Source organism: Nylanderia fulva, unplaced genomic scaffold (genome assembly GCF_048542155.1).
Source record: "Nylanderia fulva isolate GAGA-0341 unplaced genomic scaffold, ASM4854215v1 Scaffold1, whole genome shotgun sequence".
In the NCBI taxonomy this organism is placed as follows: Eukaryota; Metazoa; Arthropoda; class Insecta; order Hymenoptera; family Formicidae; genus Nylanderia; species Nylanderia fulva.
This window is the reverse complement of record NW_028189192.1, coordinates 3,859,604-3,881,143: the sequence shown is the minus strand read 5'-3', so window position 1 is coordinate 3,881,143 and position 21,540 is coordinate 3,859,604. Positions and strand designations below refer to the sequence as shown.

At 37.8% G+C, this 21,540-nt stretch overlaps 1 protein-coding gene across 1 annotated transcript in view; it reads left to right on the top strand.

Moving 5' to 3' along the window:
- Positions 1 to 2,552: 2,552 nt before the first annotated feature.
- The window catches only part of HGTX (HGTX homeodomain transcription factor), a 41,467-nt gene continuing 22,479 nt past the window's right edge, over positions 2,553 to 21,540 (top strand). The window contains exons 1-2 of the mRNA XM_029299709.2: positions 2,553 to 4,278; positions 13,179 to 13,289. Of these exons, the coding sequence (XP_029155542.1) occupies positions 3,495 to 4,278; positions 13,179 to 13,289 (895 nt within the window). The 5' untranslated portion in view covers positions 2,553 to 3,494. The remainder of the gene's footprint in view (positions 4,279 to 13,178; positions 13,290 to 21,540) is intronic.

Here is a 21,540-nt window from a genome sequence, read left to right as displayed (position 1 = left end):
CTCAGCGCAATATTTATTATCATTTGTCAAAATTAAATAAAAGAACTATAAGAGAATATATTCAAGGAAAATTGTAGTATCATAATTTATCACGAGTCAGTAAATTTTATTGAAATATAAGGAGGCAATTTGTGTAAAAGAAAAAAGAAAACAAAAAGATGAAATAAGTAAATGAAATAAAGTAAGATAAGAGATAATACAGAAATAAGAATATAGCGCAAGCACAATCCTCAATCCGGAGGAGAAGAAACATTCCATTTCAACGTCGAGGAATCTTTATTACGCGTCGTTACGCATCTGCTGAATGTAGGTGCATTCGTTGGGAAAATAATTTTCCTCGTCGTCAAAGCGATCCGTTATACGGCGCGTAACGAGAGATCGTCCCGATTGAAACCGAATTTCTCGCTGGCAACGAATTGGCGCAAACGGAATACGAACGGTTTCGCCGGACCGAATGATTGTTCCTCGCGAAAATAATACGCGCCGTAAAACATTCGGCGATGGGAATCAATACCTGCTGCTCTTCGAGTTTTACATAATTTTCGAGGAGAGCGTCCGAAGCGCGTCCGGAAGACGGAAAAAGGGGGACGATGAGAGAATTTCTCTTCCGTCTGCGTCCCTTTACGAAAAAGAGCCGCTTTTCTCCATGAAAAGGAGACTGATCCTTCGGGGTCAAATAAAATAGATTTAAATCCCGCTCGGTCGTCTCTCCCGTTTCGAGTCGTTGTCCCTTGCCAAGCGTAAGAATCGACATAATAATTAAGTAGAGAGAGTACGACCGAAATAGAAATTTCGCGAGAAAATTATCGCCTGGCTGCGTATAGTCTATTTTGGATAATTTTTTCATTGGGAGAATTCTATAAGAGTTTCTCCGATTAATATTTACATCGCAATAAATAAATATCAATATGTTTATAATAAAATTAATCGAACATATTTTATATCTCATTATGAATATTAATATTTTTTATCGTGGTGCAAATATATTAATCAGAGAGAAACTCTTATAAAACTCTTCCAATACCATTCTATGATTACCATGATTTTCAGAATAAATTCTAAGAAAAAATTCTCTCTGTGTAAAAAATGAGAAGTATAAAAGTCGTTATTAATAATAATAGCTTGTCAATTATGAATAAAAATTAGATTTAAGAAATATCTTTTCATGATTAATAGGCGACATAATAATTGCAGCAAGAAATGAATTGTAAGAGAGTTTTTAATGTGTATAAGTATTAATGCGCGTGGTATAACTGATGATTAATACGGTGCAACAAATATATTCGCAACTGCGCTGCTCGGCGGCTATTATTGCGTCATGCTGCTTTAATAATATCCATTATTGTTTCATTATTAATAATACGCACGTATTTGAACGTGGTAATGATGATACCCTGTAAGCTTATTTCGTGCCTTCATCATAATCGGGCCGTATTAGCATAATTACTCTTAAACGATCGATCTCGACACGTGCGCGTTTAATGATGCAGATATCGCGCTCGCACATATAAACCGTCAACATATAAAATGTCACGTCTAGAAAAGAGTTTCCAATTTCTCGCAAACCACGCTTCGTCGAGAGTGAAACTTGGTAGCAAAGTCATTATCATCTGATCTTAAGATATGTACGATAATATTCACAAATTATGTATTACAGCTATGTAACTTAAATGTTGAGTTTGATTTCATATCTGCAAAAATTGGTTCTTTCCAAGAACTTGCTGCGAGTTTAAAAATATTTAGCCAGCATATGCAGGGTGAAAGAAATTTGCGAGAATATGTTGAAGTATTAAACGATCGCACGTCGAATGAAGAAACTTTTTTTCGTTCAGCGATGAAGGGAACAGAAGCGAGTGCACAATCCGCCTACGCGGCGCTTAATGACCGAGGGCGCAAAGTGCAGTCGACCACTGTAAATTATCCGTCTGATCGAAGGCGAGTCTAAAACGCGGATCCAATAGACGAGGGTGAGTGCGAGCGACGAACATTACATTGGTCGGTTGCCAGAGACGGAGAGAGAGTTCATCCGACATTAGTTACGTCATCCGCGCGCCGCGGCGCGACGATGGTTCATCGGGATGAAGTAACCGAATTCTCGTTGACACGTGCATCGGCATATATACGTATAGCGAGTGAGGAGCAGGCCAAATGGACCATCGGTAGCAGCAAATAACTCGATTTGCTCGGGGTGTCTACGCGTACTTGACTGGCTGAAAGGCCGGGGCGATGGTAGGTAGTACTAGGTAGGAGTCAAGCGGGTGGGAAAGATAGAGCGAGATGGGGTAGGTAGTAGTGAGGAAGGAACGCGGCGCGACGGAAGGAAGGAAGGAAGGAAGGAAGCGAGTTATCGAGACAGTAGTGTCACCGTAGTCGTGCCAGAGGTGCCCAGTCGTCGAGCAAACTAGAGAGCCAGTCTCAGAGCCAAGAGGCTCAGTCAGCCAACCAGCCAGCCAGCCAGCCATCCAGCCATTCAACCAGGCGAGCAGCGAACATACGAGCGAGTGTGCGAGCGAGCGAGCGAGCGAACCAGCAAGTTCTTGTTTTATTCAGTCAGGATCATAAATTACGAATTTAAACACACAATGAAAGACGCTTAACAAGAAGCTAACGCGAGATTGAGAGGCCCCGCCCGAAACACCTCTCCTTCCGGTAAAACGCCAGCGGGTCGACCAATCCGATGTCGGTACCGCCTCCAAACACTTAAACGACCCATGGATAGCACGCCAATCCACTCGCATCGAGGGCCGACCAGCCTCTCCCCCTGACGGGATTTCCGGAACGCGCGCGCGAGAGGACGAGGGCAAGGACGAAGGCACAGCGCACGGGAGAGAGACTCCGATCTCCCGCCGGAGAGAGAAGAGTGCGCGCGCTCGATGCACCCTGGTCGCACACCATTTGGTCGACGTGGCGAGTCACTCGGCGAGGCTCACGGACGACGATTTCCGGATCGCGAGCCTGCTCGATCGTCCGAGAACGATCAATCCAGTTCGCGACTAATTGTCCCCAGTCCAAATAACCCGTCATCCGTTCTCCATGTCATCGCGCGCGGAACCGGCAAATCGGTGACCGCTCTCCCATACAGTGTGCTCGCGGTGTGACTACTTTTTCGCTCATCGATCGCGACAACTCGCGGACAACGTCGTGCATCGGCCATAGCCTGTCGCGCGCAGACGACGCGCCGTGCGCTCGCGGAGGATCATGGGGATCAGTGATTGACCCGAAGGGGAGAAAAGGAGCTTTTCCTTCAAGGAACCAAGTGACAATCGCGATCGCGGTAAGTGCCATCGGTATACGTGTCATCCGTTGTTCGAATCAAAAGTGAGTCAAATCGTCGAGAGAGTCTTCGGTGCAGCATCACTAAGGGGATACATATATACATATACCCCTTTAAGGGTATCCCTCTTCGCGGCTCGGAAAGACGGCCGCACGCCTCATCCGGCTCTTAAGCACCAGTTAAGATTTTTCGCTCACTCCCGAACTATGCGTGGTGCGAGATGGTATGTTCTCTGACCAGCGGCAAGGCCTGCGCCGACAGCGGAGACGCTTGCCCGGACCCGCCATCGCGCTCCACGCCGGAGGGTGGCGGACTCGAGATCACCGAGAACATGTCGTCGTCGCTTAGTGACGCGCACCGACGCAACAACAATCATCACCTGGACCAGGGTGATCGCAGCTCGTCCGCGGGCTCCTCGCTCGGCTCGTGCTCGCCGCCGCCCGCCTCGAGCCACTCGCCGCCACCGCCAAGGCCGCCCTGGCTCCACGACTTTCCCGCGGCCGCGCCCCACGTTCTGCAGTTCCTCAATCTGAGCGCCGCCGGCGGCGGCATGCTCGGTAGCCAACCCTTGGCAGCGCTGCACTCGATGGCGGAGAGGAGTCATCAGCAGCAGCAGCAGCAGCAACAGCAGCAGCAACAGCAGCAACAGCATCAGCAGCACCAGCAGCAGCAGCAACAGCAATCGCATCAGCAGCAACATCACACGTCGCATCAGCAACAGCAAGGAGGCATCCAGCTGTCGCGTATCACGGTACCGCCGCTCTCCACCATCACCCAGGGTCAATCGTCGCCCACCGGTAGCGGCAAACACAGCCCGGCGACCTCCATCACCTCCGTCGGCAGTAATCCTCACGGCATCGACACGATACTCTCGAGACCGACGGCGACGGTCCACCCCCAGGCATCGGTCCCGGCGTCGCACGTGACCCTGCCGCCGGCACCACATCCCCAGCACATGGCCGCGCCGCGGTACGCCATGCACGCCGGCTTCACGGCGTCCTCGGGTGCGTATATCTATTTATTTTACCCCGTCGTCTTCCCCGAGAGTTCGGTAAACTTTGGATAACGCGCGGTCCCGCGGTTAACCGACTTGAGTCGGATAAGATAAATACTCGATTATATTTGAGTAATGTTTCGATATGTATTTAAATGCGCTGTCGACAAATTGTTCGGGATTCTGTATGATGTTTCTGAGAAATATCGCTCTTCTGGGAACTATATAAATAATATTGAAAATTTAACTCGTCGGTGAGGAACAATGTGAGAGAAAAAGAAATATAGGTATATATTTAAGATTATTCGTATTTAATATTGTAGGTTTTTCTGGTTGTTTTATAATTAGATTTCGGGGAGAATAAGTCTTTACGTCAAGCTTTTTTACGGAATTATCGAAATAACATTGTTTGATATAAAACTCAATGTTATTCGAGAATCTCATAAAAATTGTGTAGCATTTATTGTAATAGTATCTAATAATTAATAATATTACTATTTATTCAAAGTACTATAGAACATATATTGGGAATCTTATGCGAGCGATTTTGATAACAAACACATTAATGATTTATAGCGCTTTTGTCGCGATAAACCTTGCGCGGTATCATATTTTTCTCTAAAAGACAAAAACTTAATTCAAACAATTTAAATTTTCTCGCGACAGCTTGATTTTGACAAACGGGAAGCGTATAAAAATAACTCACGAACACACAATTCTTGGATAAAATTTTTGTCGCGATAAACCTTGCGCGATATCATATTTTTCTAAAAGACAAAAACTTAATTCAAACAATTTAAATTTTCTCACGACAGCTTGATTTTGACAAACGGGGAGAGCGTGTAAAAATAACTAACGAACACACAATTCTTGGATAGAAATATTGTTTAAAATAACATTCGCAAACGGAAGATATAGCATCGGAAGATTAATGTCAAGCGTTATTGATGCTCGTAGATATTAGTAACATCTGTAACGGTAACGAATTCGCCATTCGCGCGTTTACGCAATAGAAAATCGGTGGGAAACCGATTGTGTTCTCCACGCAAATCGTCGCGTGCTGGCGATAGCGCGCGTGTATTAATGCGGGACGGATTGAACGCATTAATCGTAGAATTACCAAGGGATGGCCGATCGAACAACCGCGGGCCAGACGAAAGCGCGCGACTAGGAGTTACGAATCTATTACGAAACTATCTCTGCATTCGATACGATCGCGGTCGGCGTATAATTCACGGATTTACATAGTCGAAGTCTGATTTTCCGCTTCGATTCGCGCGAATCACTATCGCCTGTTTTAGCCCGTTTCAGTCTAACGAACACGAGATATATCATTCAGTCGCAATTCTCCGGATTCAATAATAAAGCGAGAGATTCAAAATACGAATTTTACGTATTTATACGAATTTTGTAAAAATATATAATAGTAACTGATTTGTAAAAGTAAAAGTCACAAAGATTAATGAAAATCTTGTTATACTAAAACTACTGCCATGCTAAAACGATCCAAACATTACATCAATTTCAAAGATACGATTTCTTAAAATTTGTCATAAAAGAGATAAAGATGCATCATTAAGTTTATATAATGAAGGATCTCATGTTTTGCGAAATATGTATTGCATTTGATGCATAAATGTACGCTTTCGATTCATACTTTTAGAATGTCATTTCCTCATATTTTATTGTTGGTAATCTGTGTCATCAAGGCTTCGTTTGTGATGTTGCAAATGATGCATAATAACTTTTCCATTGGATGACGTACCACAAAAGCAAAAGACATTTGTCATCCCCTTGAAATCTTGTGAAAAGATGTCACGTTCAAGAGTGTCTTCGCGTCTCTACACATATGCAGCAAACTAAATACATAAAAGTATGATGCAGAGTGCATTACCGATTCCCGACAGTAAATGATTTGTCATTAATAATAAGCGCTTGGATCGACAAAAATATATAATGAACATAATTCGAGTTTTTATATCAATCGGAATTGATTAAACATTGTAAAACACGATTATTTAGAATCAACGTCAGTTTAACAAGTTAATATAATTATCTTTCGCGATGAAAATTTAGATAAATATCTCTGTCGTAGAACAAAAAATTATGAATATTTTGGAAATCGTAATTCAAATCTTTTGATTAAACAAATTTTTTTACATGTTATTTTGTAGCTCTCGGCTATCGGAAGTATGTGCGTATTCATACATCAATTTTAGAATTATCAGAGGGTCGATGTTACAATGAAGGGAAGATAGGGTCGTATTATGAAGTTGCTCACAAATAACGTGTCGTACAATATCGCGGTAATATCGGCAGACGTGGGTTTAATTCATAAACGTTGGTATCATGGTCTATAATCTATGATCCGATAAAATAACTTTATCACTCCTTTAAACGAACCCGAATATTGCCAATCAAAAAATATATCGACATTAGAATGTAACAATTAATGCAATAAATACCAAAAAACTCTTGGAATATGATAATATAGATATAATATAATTTAAATAATTTTTCAAATATTCAAATATATAAAAATATCTTCTATCTATAAAATTTTATCTAATATAATTGTGACAAAACGAGTAGCAGCAGCAGCAATTTTCGCATTCTGAAGTAATTATCACAGAATTGTTGGTATATTTATATCATTTTGTTTAATATTAAATTTTATTAAATAGCGAGGCCTCTTTGAAACGAAAACAGCAATTAAAGACTAGTAAAAATGCGAATAAGAAGACGGCATGATTGAAATATTGACCGAAAGCGCGGTGGAATGGCGGCTCTAAAATTTATGCTTACCGAATTACCTGCTCCCCCCGGTACATTAACGAGCGACGCAAACGAGGGGCGTTACTTAACATTCATGACATTAAATTTCTAAATGATTCGCTCCCGACAGAGCGCGGTTATGCTTCGCAATAACGAATCGCTAAGCAGCGTGCGCTAATATATTCGCGATTTATTAGTTTCGCATGTCGAAATGTGTTAATCGTGGCATCGCGAATTCAATATTATCATGCGATAATATGATATCTGGTGTAATATAGTGACTATCGAAGATAACGTGACAAGTTCCGATACTTGAAAAATTTGAAGCAACTTGAGAGCAATAATTTGTAATAAATTTTATTTCACATATTATTGTTATATTGCATATAAAAATATTAACTTCCTAATTATACTAATAATTTGATTAAGTGTCATGGAATTTAGAAAGAACACATTGTTATTTATTTATCAAAGTTTATAATATTCCGAAATCTCTTGGCTAGTTGATCTTTATATTTTTTGACAATTTTTTTTTCACGTTTATCGAATAAAATAATTGTATAAATTTTGAATATACCAACAAACTATTTGTAGAGCATTATTTTCCATTGTTATCGTTCAATTTTCTTTATCCTTTTTTTAAAAGCAAGAATTATTATATATTTTAAATCAAATCGTACGCAAAGAGAAGAAAAATAAAAAACAAATAGATAAGTCAATGATATACGTGTAATAGTATACCACAGATGATTGTATTTACAATAGAACGCAAATTATGTGATGGCCAAATAGGGCGACCATATACGAGCACAAGTTAGGATATTGCGGGTTAACCAACTGACGACTATGCTCGTACGTGGCTTGCTGGCGAATTCGGATTTGTGCGAGAGAACGCATGAGAGACCTGGTCCACTTGCGGTTGGACGTTGTACAAAAAGATTGCATTACGATAAACTACGGCAGTGAACGTCGAGTGGAGCAATTCGACGATGATAAAAAAATAACGATAAATGATGCGTGTTCGTATTTTAATGTCGCGCACGAAAAGATGTCCGAAAAAAAATAAAGATAATAGTAAATCGACGCTATAGCGGCTTGCGACCGCACTAAAACAGCTCGTCGTAAATATCATTTATTTCTTCATTTTTGCAAAAAGTAAAAAAAAAACGATAAAAAATAAAAAAACACGTATCGGGATGCGACGCAACGTGTGCGCAAAGCAATTCAATTTTGAAAACGTCGCCGCAAAAATATCGCGGTTACGTTCTTGTACCGTTCTTCGTGACGAATTACATCTCGCGGATTTTTGCGACGTCGATGAAACCGCGTGGAGTTATTACCGTCGTTCCTTCGCGATCCACTTTTAAAATTGCTACTCTGCAAGTTATAGGGGGAAATTTATCCGACTTTCTTTTAAAAATAAATAATAGATTTAATCTCTCATAAATTAGAATCAAATATTTTATGTTAAAGTCAGATCGTTCTGTACAAATGCATGTTTTAATAAAGCAATGTTCACACATTCGAATCGAATATTATGAGGCGGTATGTTTATCCTGAAAGCAGATATTCACATCATCCTAAAAAAAACTACTCAACGCGCCCCTCATGTGCCTTCTCACGTGTGTCTTCCATTTTTTATCGCCTGTAATAGAAACCTCGGAAATATTGTACGACATCTGCTCTGGTTTCTATATCGTAAATTTCAGCGTTTTCATCCCCCTTTTTAAGCACAAATCTCGCGAAATTTTAGCGTCTTTCTTGCATTTTTTTTTATAAAATAATATATATAGGACAAGAAAATTTATGGAAGTCTAAAAATTTATGCACTTGATTGAATTGTCTTTGCTAATTACGTCTTAACGCAATTAGCAAAGCACCTCTTAAAGTCCCGTCGCTCGCAATAAATGTACTTATTTGGCGAATAAATTTGGAGCAAGAGAATCGATGGGGAAGAGAAAAGTTTCTCGAACACATTTATTTGTATAAAAAACCGCGTTCGATCAAATGAGCTCAAAATCTTGAAATATGGAAATTGCAGAAAAGATTATACGTTGAAAAATTGACACTGCTCCGATTTAATAATCGAATTGCATTTTACGCAGCTCTTTTCTACACGGTTCTACATATATATAATATATAAATACTAACATCTTTCAGAATATTTTATACAAGAGTATGTCGAAACGAATGTATTAAATATTTTGAAGTGATATAAATATATATATATATATATATTTGAATCGGAACAGAATTTTAGCATGGCGAAATAAAATAGTCATATATCGTTACTGTATGTAATCGTGTCAAATGCATTTGCGCGATATTTCCCTGTGTGTTTCCAATTGACGCGTTGCATATACGTGGGCGTTTTGGTATACGTATGTGTATATACATATGTGTATCTCTCTCGCAAATGGTGAACGTCGAAACTACCGCCGTAATTCGCGTAATCGTATACGGTTTCAATAACGGTTTAATGGGTAACCGACTTCATTGTCGTATTAGACAGATTACGTCGATTACAAATACGGCAGTAGTGCAGCTCGTATTTACGACGCGGCGATGTGGTGCGCGCGAATTTCGCTCTGTTAGAATTATAGATGGCCACCAAATACATACATATGCGTGTATTTCATGACTAAATATAGTGTATGTATATTCCCGTATAAATTTCCCTCGTTAAAACATCTCGTTGCGTTTTATTTACATCGATATGAAATGCAAGCGCAGCGACGTCACTTGCGTCCTTCTTCCATTAATTAGAATAAAGTGCTTAAAGAATCAGTTTTTTCATCCAAAAAATATTATTATTTTATCAAAATTATATTATAAATATATTCCATCATTATTTCTTTGTATGTTAATTCGGCCTAAAAATTTTTTATATCGTGCTTCTGGTTATGCTTTTTTCCTTTCTTATGTATATGGTAATTTATACATATATATATATATAAATAAAATAATTTAATAAAACTATTCGTCAAAAAGAAAGATATTATTCGTGTGCAGAAATCTAGTAGAAAAATAATATAGGTAGATTGTAATCAATCTCGTATCGCGAAACTCGCGCGAGGATATCTCTCTCTTCTTTTTTCACGTTATCACACTGTCGTCATCGCGATTATGCGATTCGCAACGCGCGCCGCTAATTGACATCTGATACCGATCGATCTCCCGCGTGCGCACACACTTTACACCGGTGGTCATTAATTAAATTCTCGCTGGACGCGCGCGAGACTGCCAGTCGTTGCTGTATAAATGACAAAAAGCCCATCAAAATGTGCGGTATTAAATGATAAATATTTTCGTCCATCGACCGTGAACGTCACGTGCCTTATTCATCGCGATAGTTCGTCAAATATTTATGACTTACGACACATCACATTCGCGCGCCGTGTTTTCCCGATTAGTAATAATCCAACGAATTACGCGACGTATCATATATTGTATACATACATGCAGCTTGCAATTTAGAGTTGATTTTTTCTTTTTGACAGAAGTGATGGATACTGATGGATTTTCTGAGCAAATGTATAAAGATCCCTATAAATTAAATTTCCGAGTTGTAAACAGATACAAAAGAGGCTTTCTTTGAATTTGCTTTCTCAAGCAGATCTTCCCTTTTTGGAAATTGTAATTTATAGTTTAATTAGGATATTTAATTCCCTGAAGCTCCAAAAGCTACGAGAAATAATGGTCGGTTTATCTGAAATAAATCTCGAGAAAATTGATTGCTCGCTTCATCAAAATGTCCGCAATTAAGATTAAAAGATTGAGGGTTCTGACATCATGTATACACATTTTTAAACGCTTTTAATCGCCCGATTCACACGGCGTTCTCGAGCGACGCGTTGTAAAAGCGCGTGCCGGGGGTCCGTTTAAGAATCGAGAGAGAAACTTACCTTTCCTCTACTTTCCCTCGCCACGTGGAACCGCGAACAAAGAGCACGATCGCGGGTATTTTGGTTGATGAGCGTGCGCGAGTTTAGTTGTTTATGATCCTATAAATTCCGTCTGATTTCGGCGTAAAGGGCAAAAGAAGCGGCGATCGTATCGGAGGTGTATTTATTCCGTTCTTTTCATCCTCGTCGATGGGATAAAATGGAAATGACGCTTTATTGTCCGGACAAGTAAGCATAGATAGGCGAGAGAAACACGCACCCGAAACGAATTAAGCGCCCACATAACCGGGAGTCAAATCAGCCTTTGCGATTATAACCAATTTCTAAATGTCGTTGATCGCTGAATGATTATTTTCTATGATAAACGACGTCGTATCGTGGATGTCTTAGGGGAAAGGAACGTTGCGAGAAAGACGTTGAGAATACATCGGCTGTTATTTGGTGATGATCAATTAAACGGAAGTGGGTACAGATAATCCTTCGAAATTGCAATATAAAGGTATCTCGTTAGGTTTTTAATAGGTACTCAAAATTATGGGAGTAATATTGTCCTAAATAAAAAATTTACTAAGAAATTCGTGAAGGAGCAATTCATTGTCCAATAACTCACAATTTCAGCAATTTCAATTGTCTTTTAGTATATAGTTGTGAATTAATTAATTTAAATAATTTCTTGAGAAAAAAATAATTGCCTTTTAAAAGCATATAATGTGAAAAATTCTCCATACACATTTATTATTTTTTTTATGAAAGATGATAAGTGAATAATAAATCTTGGAAACGCGAATAATAATAATTCCGACGTGTCTTTTCGTTTCACGTATTTCGATCGATCAGAGGATTGAACGCGCCACCGATCATCAATCTAATCTCCCTTAATCCACAAAAAGTTTGTCCGGATCTCGACGACCGATATTTACCGATTTGATTTCCTAGCCGCCTCACATAGAGCCCCGGCTTAAGTCGACTAATTTCTCGCGCTCGAGAGGTCGGATCATTAAGGTCTCCGTATAGCGAGAACTGCCGGGGAGAAACCTCTCTCGAGGCTGCGAATGGATTTGGCATCGTGTATGGGTGTGTACGAGTGTGTAGTCGCCGATAATCTGGACTAAAACATTAGATTCGATATAGATACCAATCTTGATCGACCTAAAATAGCGCGAGCTAAATTTCTCTTTCGTCTGATATTCCAATAATTTCTTCATCTAGATTTTATTTATGCGTGTAAGCCCCTCAGCACTTTTATCACGAATTATATTATTTAAATAATACAATATAAATGATCAGATTATTTTTATAATTAAACTATAAATAAAGATCAAAATCTTCTTTCTGTGCGGCTCTTATAATTAATAAGAACCAGAAGTAAAATTATAACTATTTATAATATTATAACGCGAGGTCATTTGTAATTTTTTCCAATTTAGCATATAATTATTTCGAAAAAAGAGTGAAATCTGTTGCGAGATGGCGTGGCTTATAAAATTGCGGCATTTAAATTCCGTTTGCACATTCGGGCGGATGCGAGTTGTATGAAAATTGCGAGTGATAAAAATGATATGAAATAAATCGCATAGATGTAGAGAAAAAACTAAAGCTTAATAAAGCGCTTTACGCGGAAAAATGGGTATACGGGCTTCGCCGGCGATCGATCCGAGAAAGCTGTTTTATTCCGTCAGTAAACGCATGCTCACATTCTACAACATCTCGCCGTTGCATTTTACGGCGTTGCTTCTTTTAGGTTATTGCTTCAATATATGTGTCGCTATCTAAATTATCATAAATCCAATATCATTATCTGTATTGACGACCGAACCAAAGCATATGTCTGCTGTACTCTTTTCTAATCCCGCAATATCAGTTATACATCAATCTCGTTATTAATATATCCCAATTATCTGCGTTATTGCACTCCTAAAAAGTCAAATTTAAAAATTGTATCTCTATATTTTTTCTTTGAAGATTAGAATTTAATATGTTAGCTATTATTAATTCAAATTTAATGTATTGTTAACATGCAATGTAGTATTTGTTTGCAACTTATATATTATTAAAAAAGATACTGTTATATATATATATATATATATATATATATAAATTTTTAATATCCATAATGTAAAAATGCAAGTTTGCTAGTTTGTGCAATCGGATTTTGGAATAATCGCAATCTTAAGCCAAACTCTCATGCGCATATACATATATCCAAGTATTTATTTATATATTTCCCTAGGTATTGGGCAATTTCAACAAAGAACGGAACCACGGCACCCCGCTGTCTATTGGCCGGGTCTTCAGGGACTAGTCAGCGACCCTCTTGCATGGCGAGCAAGATTACACACATGTAAGTTCAGTGTACCTCTTACATATTAATATTACATAGAATTTTCATTATTCATATATGTATATTTACGAGACTGAATATATAAATCCTACTCTGAGAAAATTGAATATTAAATGCAATTAACGTGAAAATAATGATCAATGTTAGTTAGTCGGTGTGATATGTTTGTTATTTCAAATAAAATGTCAAATTGTCAAAATTATCAATCTCCGTTTGCTCCATTTTCCACGCTACTTCGTCTTTAACTGTTTCTTTAATTCTCTTTTCGTCATCCTTATCCTATTATTCGAGTATTATTTCGGGGCAAAGAGATATGTTGTTATTACTTCTAAATACGCATATTATCCTACATCTCGATCGCCTGCGGATGTTTCGTTACCTTTCTCCGAGTATCGTTGCGGCGAGGTTGACAGCTGTGCGTGTTTGCTTTCGCGGCAGGAAAATCACAGGGCCGAAGCGAAGAAACACGTGCTGCCAAACGTGTCTCCGTTTGAAACGGCGTGTCCGGAAAGTCGTTTGAAGAGATTCCCCGGCTTAGATCGCCTACGGGGAGGAATTTAAAAAATGCGTAGAACCGTCGAAGAGAGCGCGGGAAAGGAAGTCGTGGGGCGAGCAGCGCTCACAAAGAATGGGGGACTCTCGATCTAAATGCGACACGTATGTGACATATGAACTAAGAACTTGACCGTTTCACAAAGTGCAATTCTATCAATGCCTTTTATCTATATTGATTCGAAAAAAATCAGATTTATCAGTTATATCCCCTTTCAATGTTTTATATAACTATTATACAGCAACAAATGTATTCAAAAAGGCCAACTTATCGAGCAATATTTAAGATGTTGTATCCAATTAAAATTTATTTTAAATAATATTTAATTGGATACAACATCTTAAATATTGCTCGATAAGTTGGCCTTTTTTGAATACATTTGTTGTTTTATACAATACACGAGCGAATAGAAATTTTAATTGATATTATATACAGGTCTCTTTATTATAAATATAAAACATGCTCGTAAATATCATAGAAAAATTATGTTGAAATTGTGGAAATATTTTATATAAATTTATAAAGTGGAAGTAAGTCCTCAGTGTAAAATCAATACATTTTTTTATTATTTTTCCGACCAAACTGACCATCAATTTGATTTCAAGTTGCACAACGTTTCGATAATCGGTTTCAGTCCTTATCAAGTGCTATATATAATTTCTATATCTTCTAACATAAGATGTTAACGGTTGTTATTTCAGTCAGTAAATCGTTAACATCTTATCTTGTAAACAATCGTTAACATCTTATCTTGTATATAGAAATCATAAGTAGTGACTATAAATAACTATATATCGTTACCATCTCATCTTATACATAGAAATCATAGCACTTAAATTGATAAGAACCAGAACCGATGGTCAACACGTTATACAACTTGTAATCAAATTGACGGTCAGTTTAATTGGAAAAATAATAAAAAATTAATTAATTAATTAATTAAATATTGAAATTTAAAATCGATTTGAATTAGATAGTGAGTCTCATTGATATAACGAAATATACATGCATATTTAATGAAATAAATATATAAAAAATAATAAATAAATAAGATAGATGAAGCTCGATACAAAATTTTTAATAATTGCTTAACTGATCCATACTCTCGTTTCGATTTTAAATTGATCTTATTCATAATTAAAATCATATAACATATATAAGATACATATTAACTTGATTTTGAACAAAATAAAATAATAATACACAACACATTAATATAAAATGATTGTGTTTTTCTCAATCAAAAATTGCAAAAAAAATATTAATATGCCGAATAATCAAGATTCCCATTCCTGTTCTGCGTGATCGTCTTACGCGAATCAAAATCTAAATACAAAAATTAAAAAAATTCTCATCAGCCACCTAACGCATTTGAATTATCATTAACGTGTAGACATCGGCGACGCCGATCCGTAGCAGGTCGATCCCGATCGTTATCAAGTGCCGACACGCACCCTTCGCGCTCCCTCGGGCACGTGGACGGTTCACGCTCAATTAGCCAGCGGAATCCAACCCCTACTCCGACATACATACCGGAGAACATCCCCGACGATGCTACGGCCGATCGCTCGCCGTGTATACACCCCCGCCCTTACGAGAAGACGATTAAGGGCACCACCGCGGAGAGAAAAAAAAAAAATCACAAAGTGAAGTCGAACACGTGACGTCCCGTCTCGGTTCCCTTCCAGCGACGGAGACGAATGACGGCGGAAAAGGACAGCGCGCGCATATACGTCAATTTTCCCTAAGCCTCCCTTTTTCTCGCGCGAGATGGCACATGTGCCGTACCGCGACGTAAGGAGGACGGCAAAACGCCGGCCTGTACAACGCGGGCGTGGACACACCATGTTGGGGCGCGCACGTGTGTGTTTCGGATGTTCACTGTTACACAGCGGTCACGAGAGATAGATAGAGAGAGTGTGTGTGTCGTATGTATCGTGAAGGGCGAATAAGAGGGTGGTAGTCCGCGCTGCGGCGTCGGGATATCATCATATTCAATATCAACCCTGCCTTCGCCCCTCTGCTACGTTCTCCACACTCGCGCGAATAACTCCGGCAATATTTTAACTGCGAGAGGGAGGCATTCGTGTCTGCCAGCCTGCCTTTTCTATCGTCCGGTACATGCGGTGGCGGATTCGAATCCTCCTGCCGTAGGGAGAGAGAGAGAGAGAGAGGTCCGACACCAGTCAACGCGCTCTGTACGTAAGAGTTACGTCGGCTACCCGGTATATTTTATATTCTGGGGCAAAACGTTGATCGGCTCATAGCCCTCACGAGGCATCGCCGAACGACCGCCACGGGAACCGTCGTCTATTTATGCCTCCACACCGTATGTACCGGGGTACAACTAGAGATAAACCAGCCTGGACTAACCTGAACCAGGTTCCACCCCCGTACTGGTTCCCTTATTTCCCTCTCGTACTCCGATGGCAGAGGATAGCGATGACAATAATCATGGTGTTCATTTTCGAGACTCGCGTCGATAACAATGTCTTTTGCGAGAGTTAAGGTATTAGAAAAGTCTAAAAACAATTTAAATTCTTGACTAGAAATCTCTTTGTTTAAAATCAAATTAAATTCACAAATTATATTTATATATATATATTCACATTCTTTATTAGATATGAAGAAAAAAATGTCTTTGAATCTGCTATATTTTCGTCTATAATTAGTCTTCTATAAAAAAAAGTATGCTCCTCTTTTTAATAACTTATAGTATTAATTAATAAATACACGAGTTATATGCATATTTAATAATTTGAATTAATATTATTCCATAATCCATATAAGAGATTCCGTATAAAAAAAGATTCTGTCATAACACTCTGATCTCGCTTCCATATAACATCCTATGCATAAAACACGAACTTCTCCGAAAAATGATGGGCATCTATCCATCCGCACGTTCTTCCCCTCATTCCTATTCTCATAACGAGAACGTCGGATATAACGTGCACCTTGTTTCTGTTTACACATCGACGACATACACTGTTATTTCTACCGCTCTCCTTCCTGTATTTTCCTTCTCACTTCGCTGCTTTTTTTCCGAGCCATCGCCGAGCCCGCTCTTTTCCGCGTTTCTCCTTTTCTCCCTCGTATTTATACCGACTCTCCTGTCTCTTCCCGTTTTCCTCATCGGGTTGGGCTTTATGGACACGAAACTCGCCTGGGTAAGCGTCACGTAAGCGAACTCGGTAATGAAAACGTCGCTGACGCGACGAGATTCCGGCGGTTTACGCCGGCCGATGTATATATTGTTATTACTCACAATGTACCCACACAGAGAGCAAATCACCCTAACAGGGAGGAAAAGACGACCGCGATCTACCGGCTTCACCAATAATATCTCGCGAGTGTGTTTCATGGGATATAGGCCTGGCACAAAAAATCAAGAATGACCCTTCGATGAGACGAAAATTTATACTAGAAATACCCTTACTAGAAATCGAGTTTTATACATACGTACATATATTAGATAATTTTATTCAGGCATGTCCAGCAAACTCGATGAAAAAAATTAGGTACCTGACTTTTTCAGATTTTCCGAGACCGCAGAAATTAATTTTTTCCCTGCTGACTTTTTAATATTATTTTTCCAGATATATAATTTGCATACATCTGTATGATAAATCAATTAAATGTTAAATCGTGAAATCCTTGAAATAATTTTGTCAACAATGAAAAGGTTCGGAAGTTAAAACAAAAATTTAAATCAATTATACAATCTGCATTATGTACGATAATCACCTTTTTAAATAATCATCTTTTTCATTTATATTATACCAAATTTTTTAGTTTTGTCTCTATCGAACACATTGAAATAAAATGACACGACGATGAAAATATAAATTAACGAACACGCTGTAGATAAATCGATTTTTAACAACACAGAAAATTAGCGTGCTGGCAGTCAAGGAAAAGTTTATATTTATTTAATAAAAAAAATTCCATTATTGAGACAAATGTAGAATAATGTGAAAAAAATAAGATAAATAATAAAATTTCCTAACTTTTCCCTGACAATTCCAGATTTATAAAATTCCCTGACAACGCCCGGTTTTCCAGATTTTCCTGATCGCTAGACACCTTGTTTATTTTATATACAAAATTGTATACACGTATTTTTGAAAAAGAATTGAATACATATTTGATTAACATTTTATTATTATATATTATTCCCTCAATATTTTTTGTTATTTACTTGAGTAAGGTTAATATAAAGATTTAATTATAAACTCTTGGTAATGATCTTCGGTTCGCATCGGTGCCCCTATAATGGATTTCGCGCTACTAATGCAGCGCAATGCCTTCATTAGTTCGAATTAACTAAGCATCCATTTACTTTTGGTGACAACATACTTTGTACACTCGATAAATTCTTCTCGGACGCCAGTCAACTCAATGCGCGACGTTATTACTCACGTAGTCGATGGACCGAGCAGCCCCTTCACGATCATGCTTTTTAGAAGTCGAGTGATATTCGATTCAATTACGTCAAAGTGACGAATCATCGCCCTGCGTCATATCCTTGACTTATTTTAACAAAAATACCCTTCTCAAAAAATATCATTGTTATTAATAAAATATAAAGATTGTATGTTTTTGTTACAAGTCATATATATATAAAATCAATTTGAGAGAATTTAATTTTTATTACAAGTGAATTCATTGATTCATAAATTAATTATTATATATTCATAAATTAAATCACACATTTTTAAAGCTAACATTAATATTATTATATTGCTAGTTTTTATTTGCTACTTTAAAACGCTCATACGCAAAAAAGAGAAGTCTAATAACGTAGAAAAAAATAATAAAAAGATTTTGTATCTCAAATCACCTCTCTCTCTCTCTCTCTCTCTCATTTACTCTATGTCCGAATCGCGACGCATCTTTACCACGAATGATTTGTTTCGCCCCGAACTCTCGGGTGGATAAAACGGTCCATGACACCGCGCGAGTGGGGGGTCGCTCACCCCGTATAAATCGAGCAATCGAACGCGTCGAGCCTCGCACCCGGACTTCCGTTCACCGATAACGAATATTACGAATGGCCGCGCGCGGTGTCTCGTTTTTGATCGTTCCTCTCTCTCTTTTTTTTTTTTTTTTTTCCCGAAACGTCCCGATACGGTCACCTGCCGCTGATTTACATCGACACGGTGCGGGCAAACGCATCAATTTGCCGTGCCGATACTTCGTCTAATCGGACATCGGAGCGTTATCCGCGGCGGTGGTGCCAGGAACGAGTGTGTGCGTGTATATAGATATAGAGATATCGATATATACGCATTATCCGGAACGATTTCGCTCGCATACACTGCTTGACACGCGCGTGTCACTTGTTCACTCTAAATCGGCTGATTAAATTATGGTCCTGGTCCTCCCTTCCGGTCTCTCCCGACACGCTATATAAAGATTAATCCGGAATCCGTTGTTCGTGCGGAGGTTGTAGCGGAGAATGATACGCCGACAAATATTGCCACGTGCGCAGGAAATAAATAGTTGTTTGATCGATTAATGTCTAAATGAATAGACGTGCGGACACCTCTCTAAACATTTTATTTTCGCGTTTGAGAGAAAATATAATATCTGGAAGAATTTTTATTTATTTTCGCTGCAAAGTAAAATCGCGATTTTCGAGATTGTGAAAACCCTAACGCTTTATTTTATTCATTCCATTTGCTCGCCGATTCTTTGCCGAAAAAGCTAGTCTGCGAAACATTGACGGAATTCAATTGGAATTGGTATATCAATGTGAATGTGTTAAAACTTTATACCACCAGGTCCAAATTCCCATGCGAAAAAAATATTTTGTGGAAAAAGTCAGGCAATAAATCGTCCGAACGACCGAACATAATTGGATATATCCGGCTTGTTTAAAAAAATTCAAGGAAGTATTTTAATTAAAAAGCTTTTGCATATGGAAAGGGGTGCAATATTTCCTTTACATATTGCTTGATTATTATTCTATATGCAAAACGTATTATAGCGAGCCGCATCCGTCTTTTTATACATATATCTCTTAAAAAAATTGGTACGCTGTAAAATATAAAAATCATATCAAAATATTGCAATTGCACGTTTATTTTATCTCGCAATATGTTCGTATATAAATCGTATTTCATCTTGCCTCTAATCAAACCCTTTTTATAGAAGCTAAAATCTGGATTTTACGTAACGATTAATCAAAGGAGTGTTCCGCGTGCGATTATTTTTCATAAGCTCCCTGACGAATTACGCGATCTCCGATGACACTGATAACGCTTCATCTCGAGAGACAAATCTCAAAGTGTCCAGCAGACTCAATGAAAAAAACTCCCTGACTTTTTCAGATTTTCCAAAACCAGAAATTAATTTTTTCCCTGATTTTTTTAGTATTATTTTTTCCAAATATATAATTTGCATATATTTATATGATAAATCAATTAAATGTTAAATCATGAAATTCTTGAGATATTTTTGTCAACAATGAAAAGGTTCGGAAGTTGAAACAAAAATTTCAATCAATTATACAATCTGCATTATGTACGATAATCGAAACAAACATGTCACTATAAACTATTTAAATAATCACCTTTTCTATTATATCAAATTTTTTAGTTTTATCTCTATTAAACACATTGAACTAAAATAACACGACGATGAAAATATAAATTAACGAATCGATTTTTAACAACACAGAAAATTAGCGTGCTAGGAGTCAAGGAAAAGTTTATATATTCATTTAATAAAAAATGTCAAATTATTGAGACAAATGTAGAGAATAATACGAAAAAATCCAGATAAATCGTAAAATTCCCTGACTTCTTCCCTGACAATTCGAGATTTATAAAATTCCCTGGCGATTTTTAACAACACAGAAAATTAGCGTGCTGGCAGTCAAGGAAAAGTTTATATTTATTTAATAAAAAAATTCCATTATTGAGACAAATGTAGAATAATGTGAAAAAATTAAGATAAATAATAAAATTTTCTAACTTTTCCCTGACAATTCGAGATTTATAAAATTCCCTGGCGATTTTTAACAACACAGAAAATTAGCGTGCTGGCAGTCAAGGAAAAATTTATATTTATTTAATAAAAAAATTCCATTATTGAGACAAATGTAGAATAATACGAAAAAATCCAGATAAATAGTAAAATTCCCTGACTTCTTCCCTGACAATTCGAGATTTATAAAATTCCCTGGCGATTTTTAACAACACAGAAAATTAGCGTGCTGGCAGTCAAGGAAAAGTTTATATTTATCTAATAAAAAATTTCCATTATTGAGACAAATGTAGAATAATGTGAAAAAATTAAGATAAATAATAAAATTTTCTAACTTTTCCCTGACAATTCGAGATTTATAAAATTCCCTGGCGATTTTTAACAACACAGAAAATTAGCGTGCTGGCAGTCAAGGAAAAGTTTATATTTATTTAATAAAAAAATTCCATTATTGAGACAAATGTAGAATAATGTGAAAAAATTAAGATAAATAATAAAATTTCCCAACTTTTCCCTGACAATTCCAGATTTATCAAATTCCCCGGCAATGCCCGGTTTTCCAGATTTCCCTGACCGTTAGACACCCTGAATCTGAAATTGCACCCCAAAAGAAATTCCGCGGCGCGTACAAATTTGGATAAAAACGCGGACTTATCGGGTTTTGCGGAAAGGTGGTCGCGGAAATATGCGCGACGGCTTAGTAGG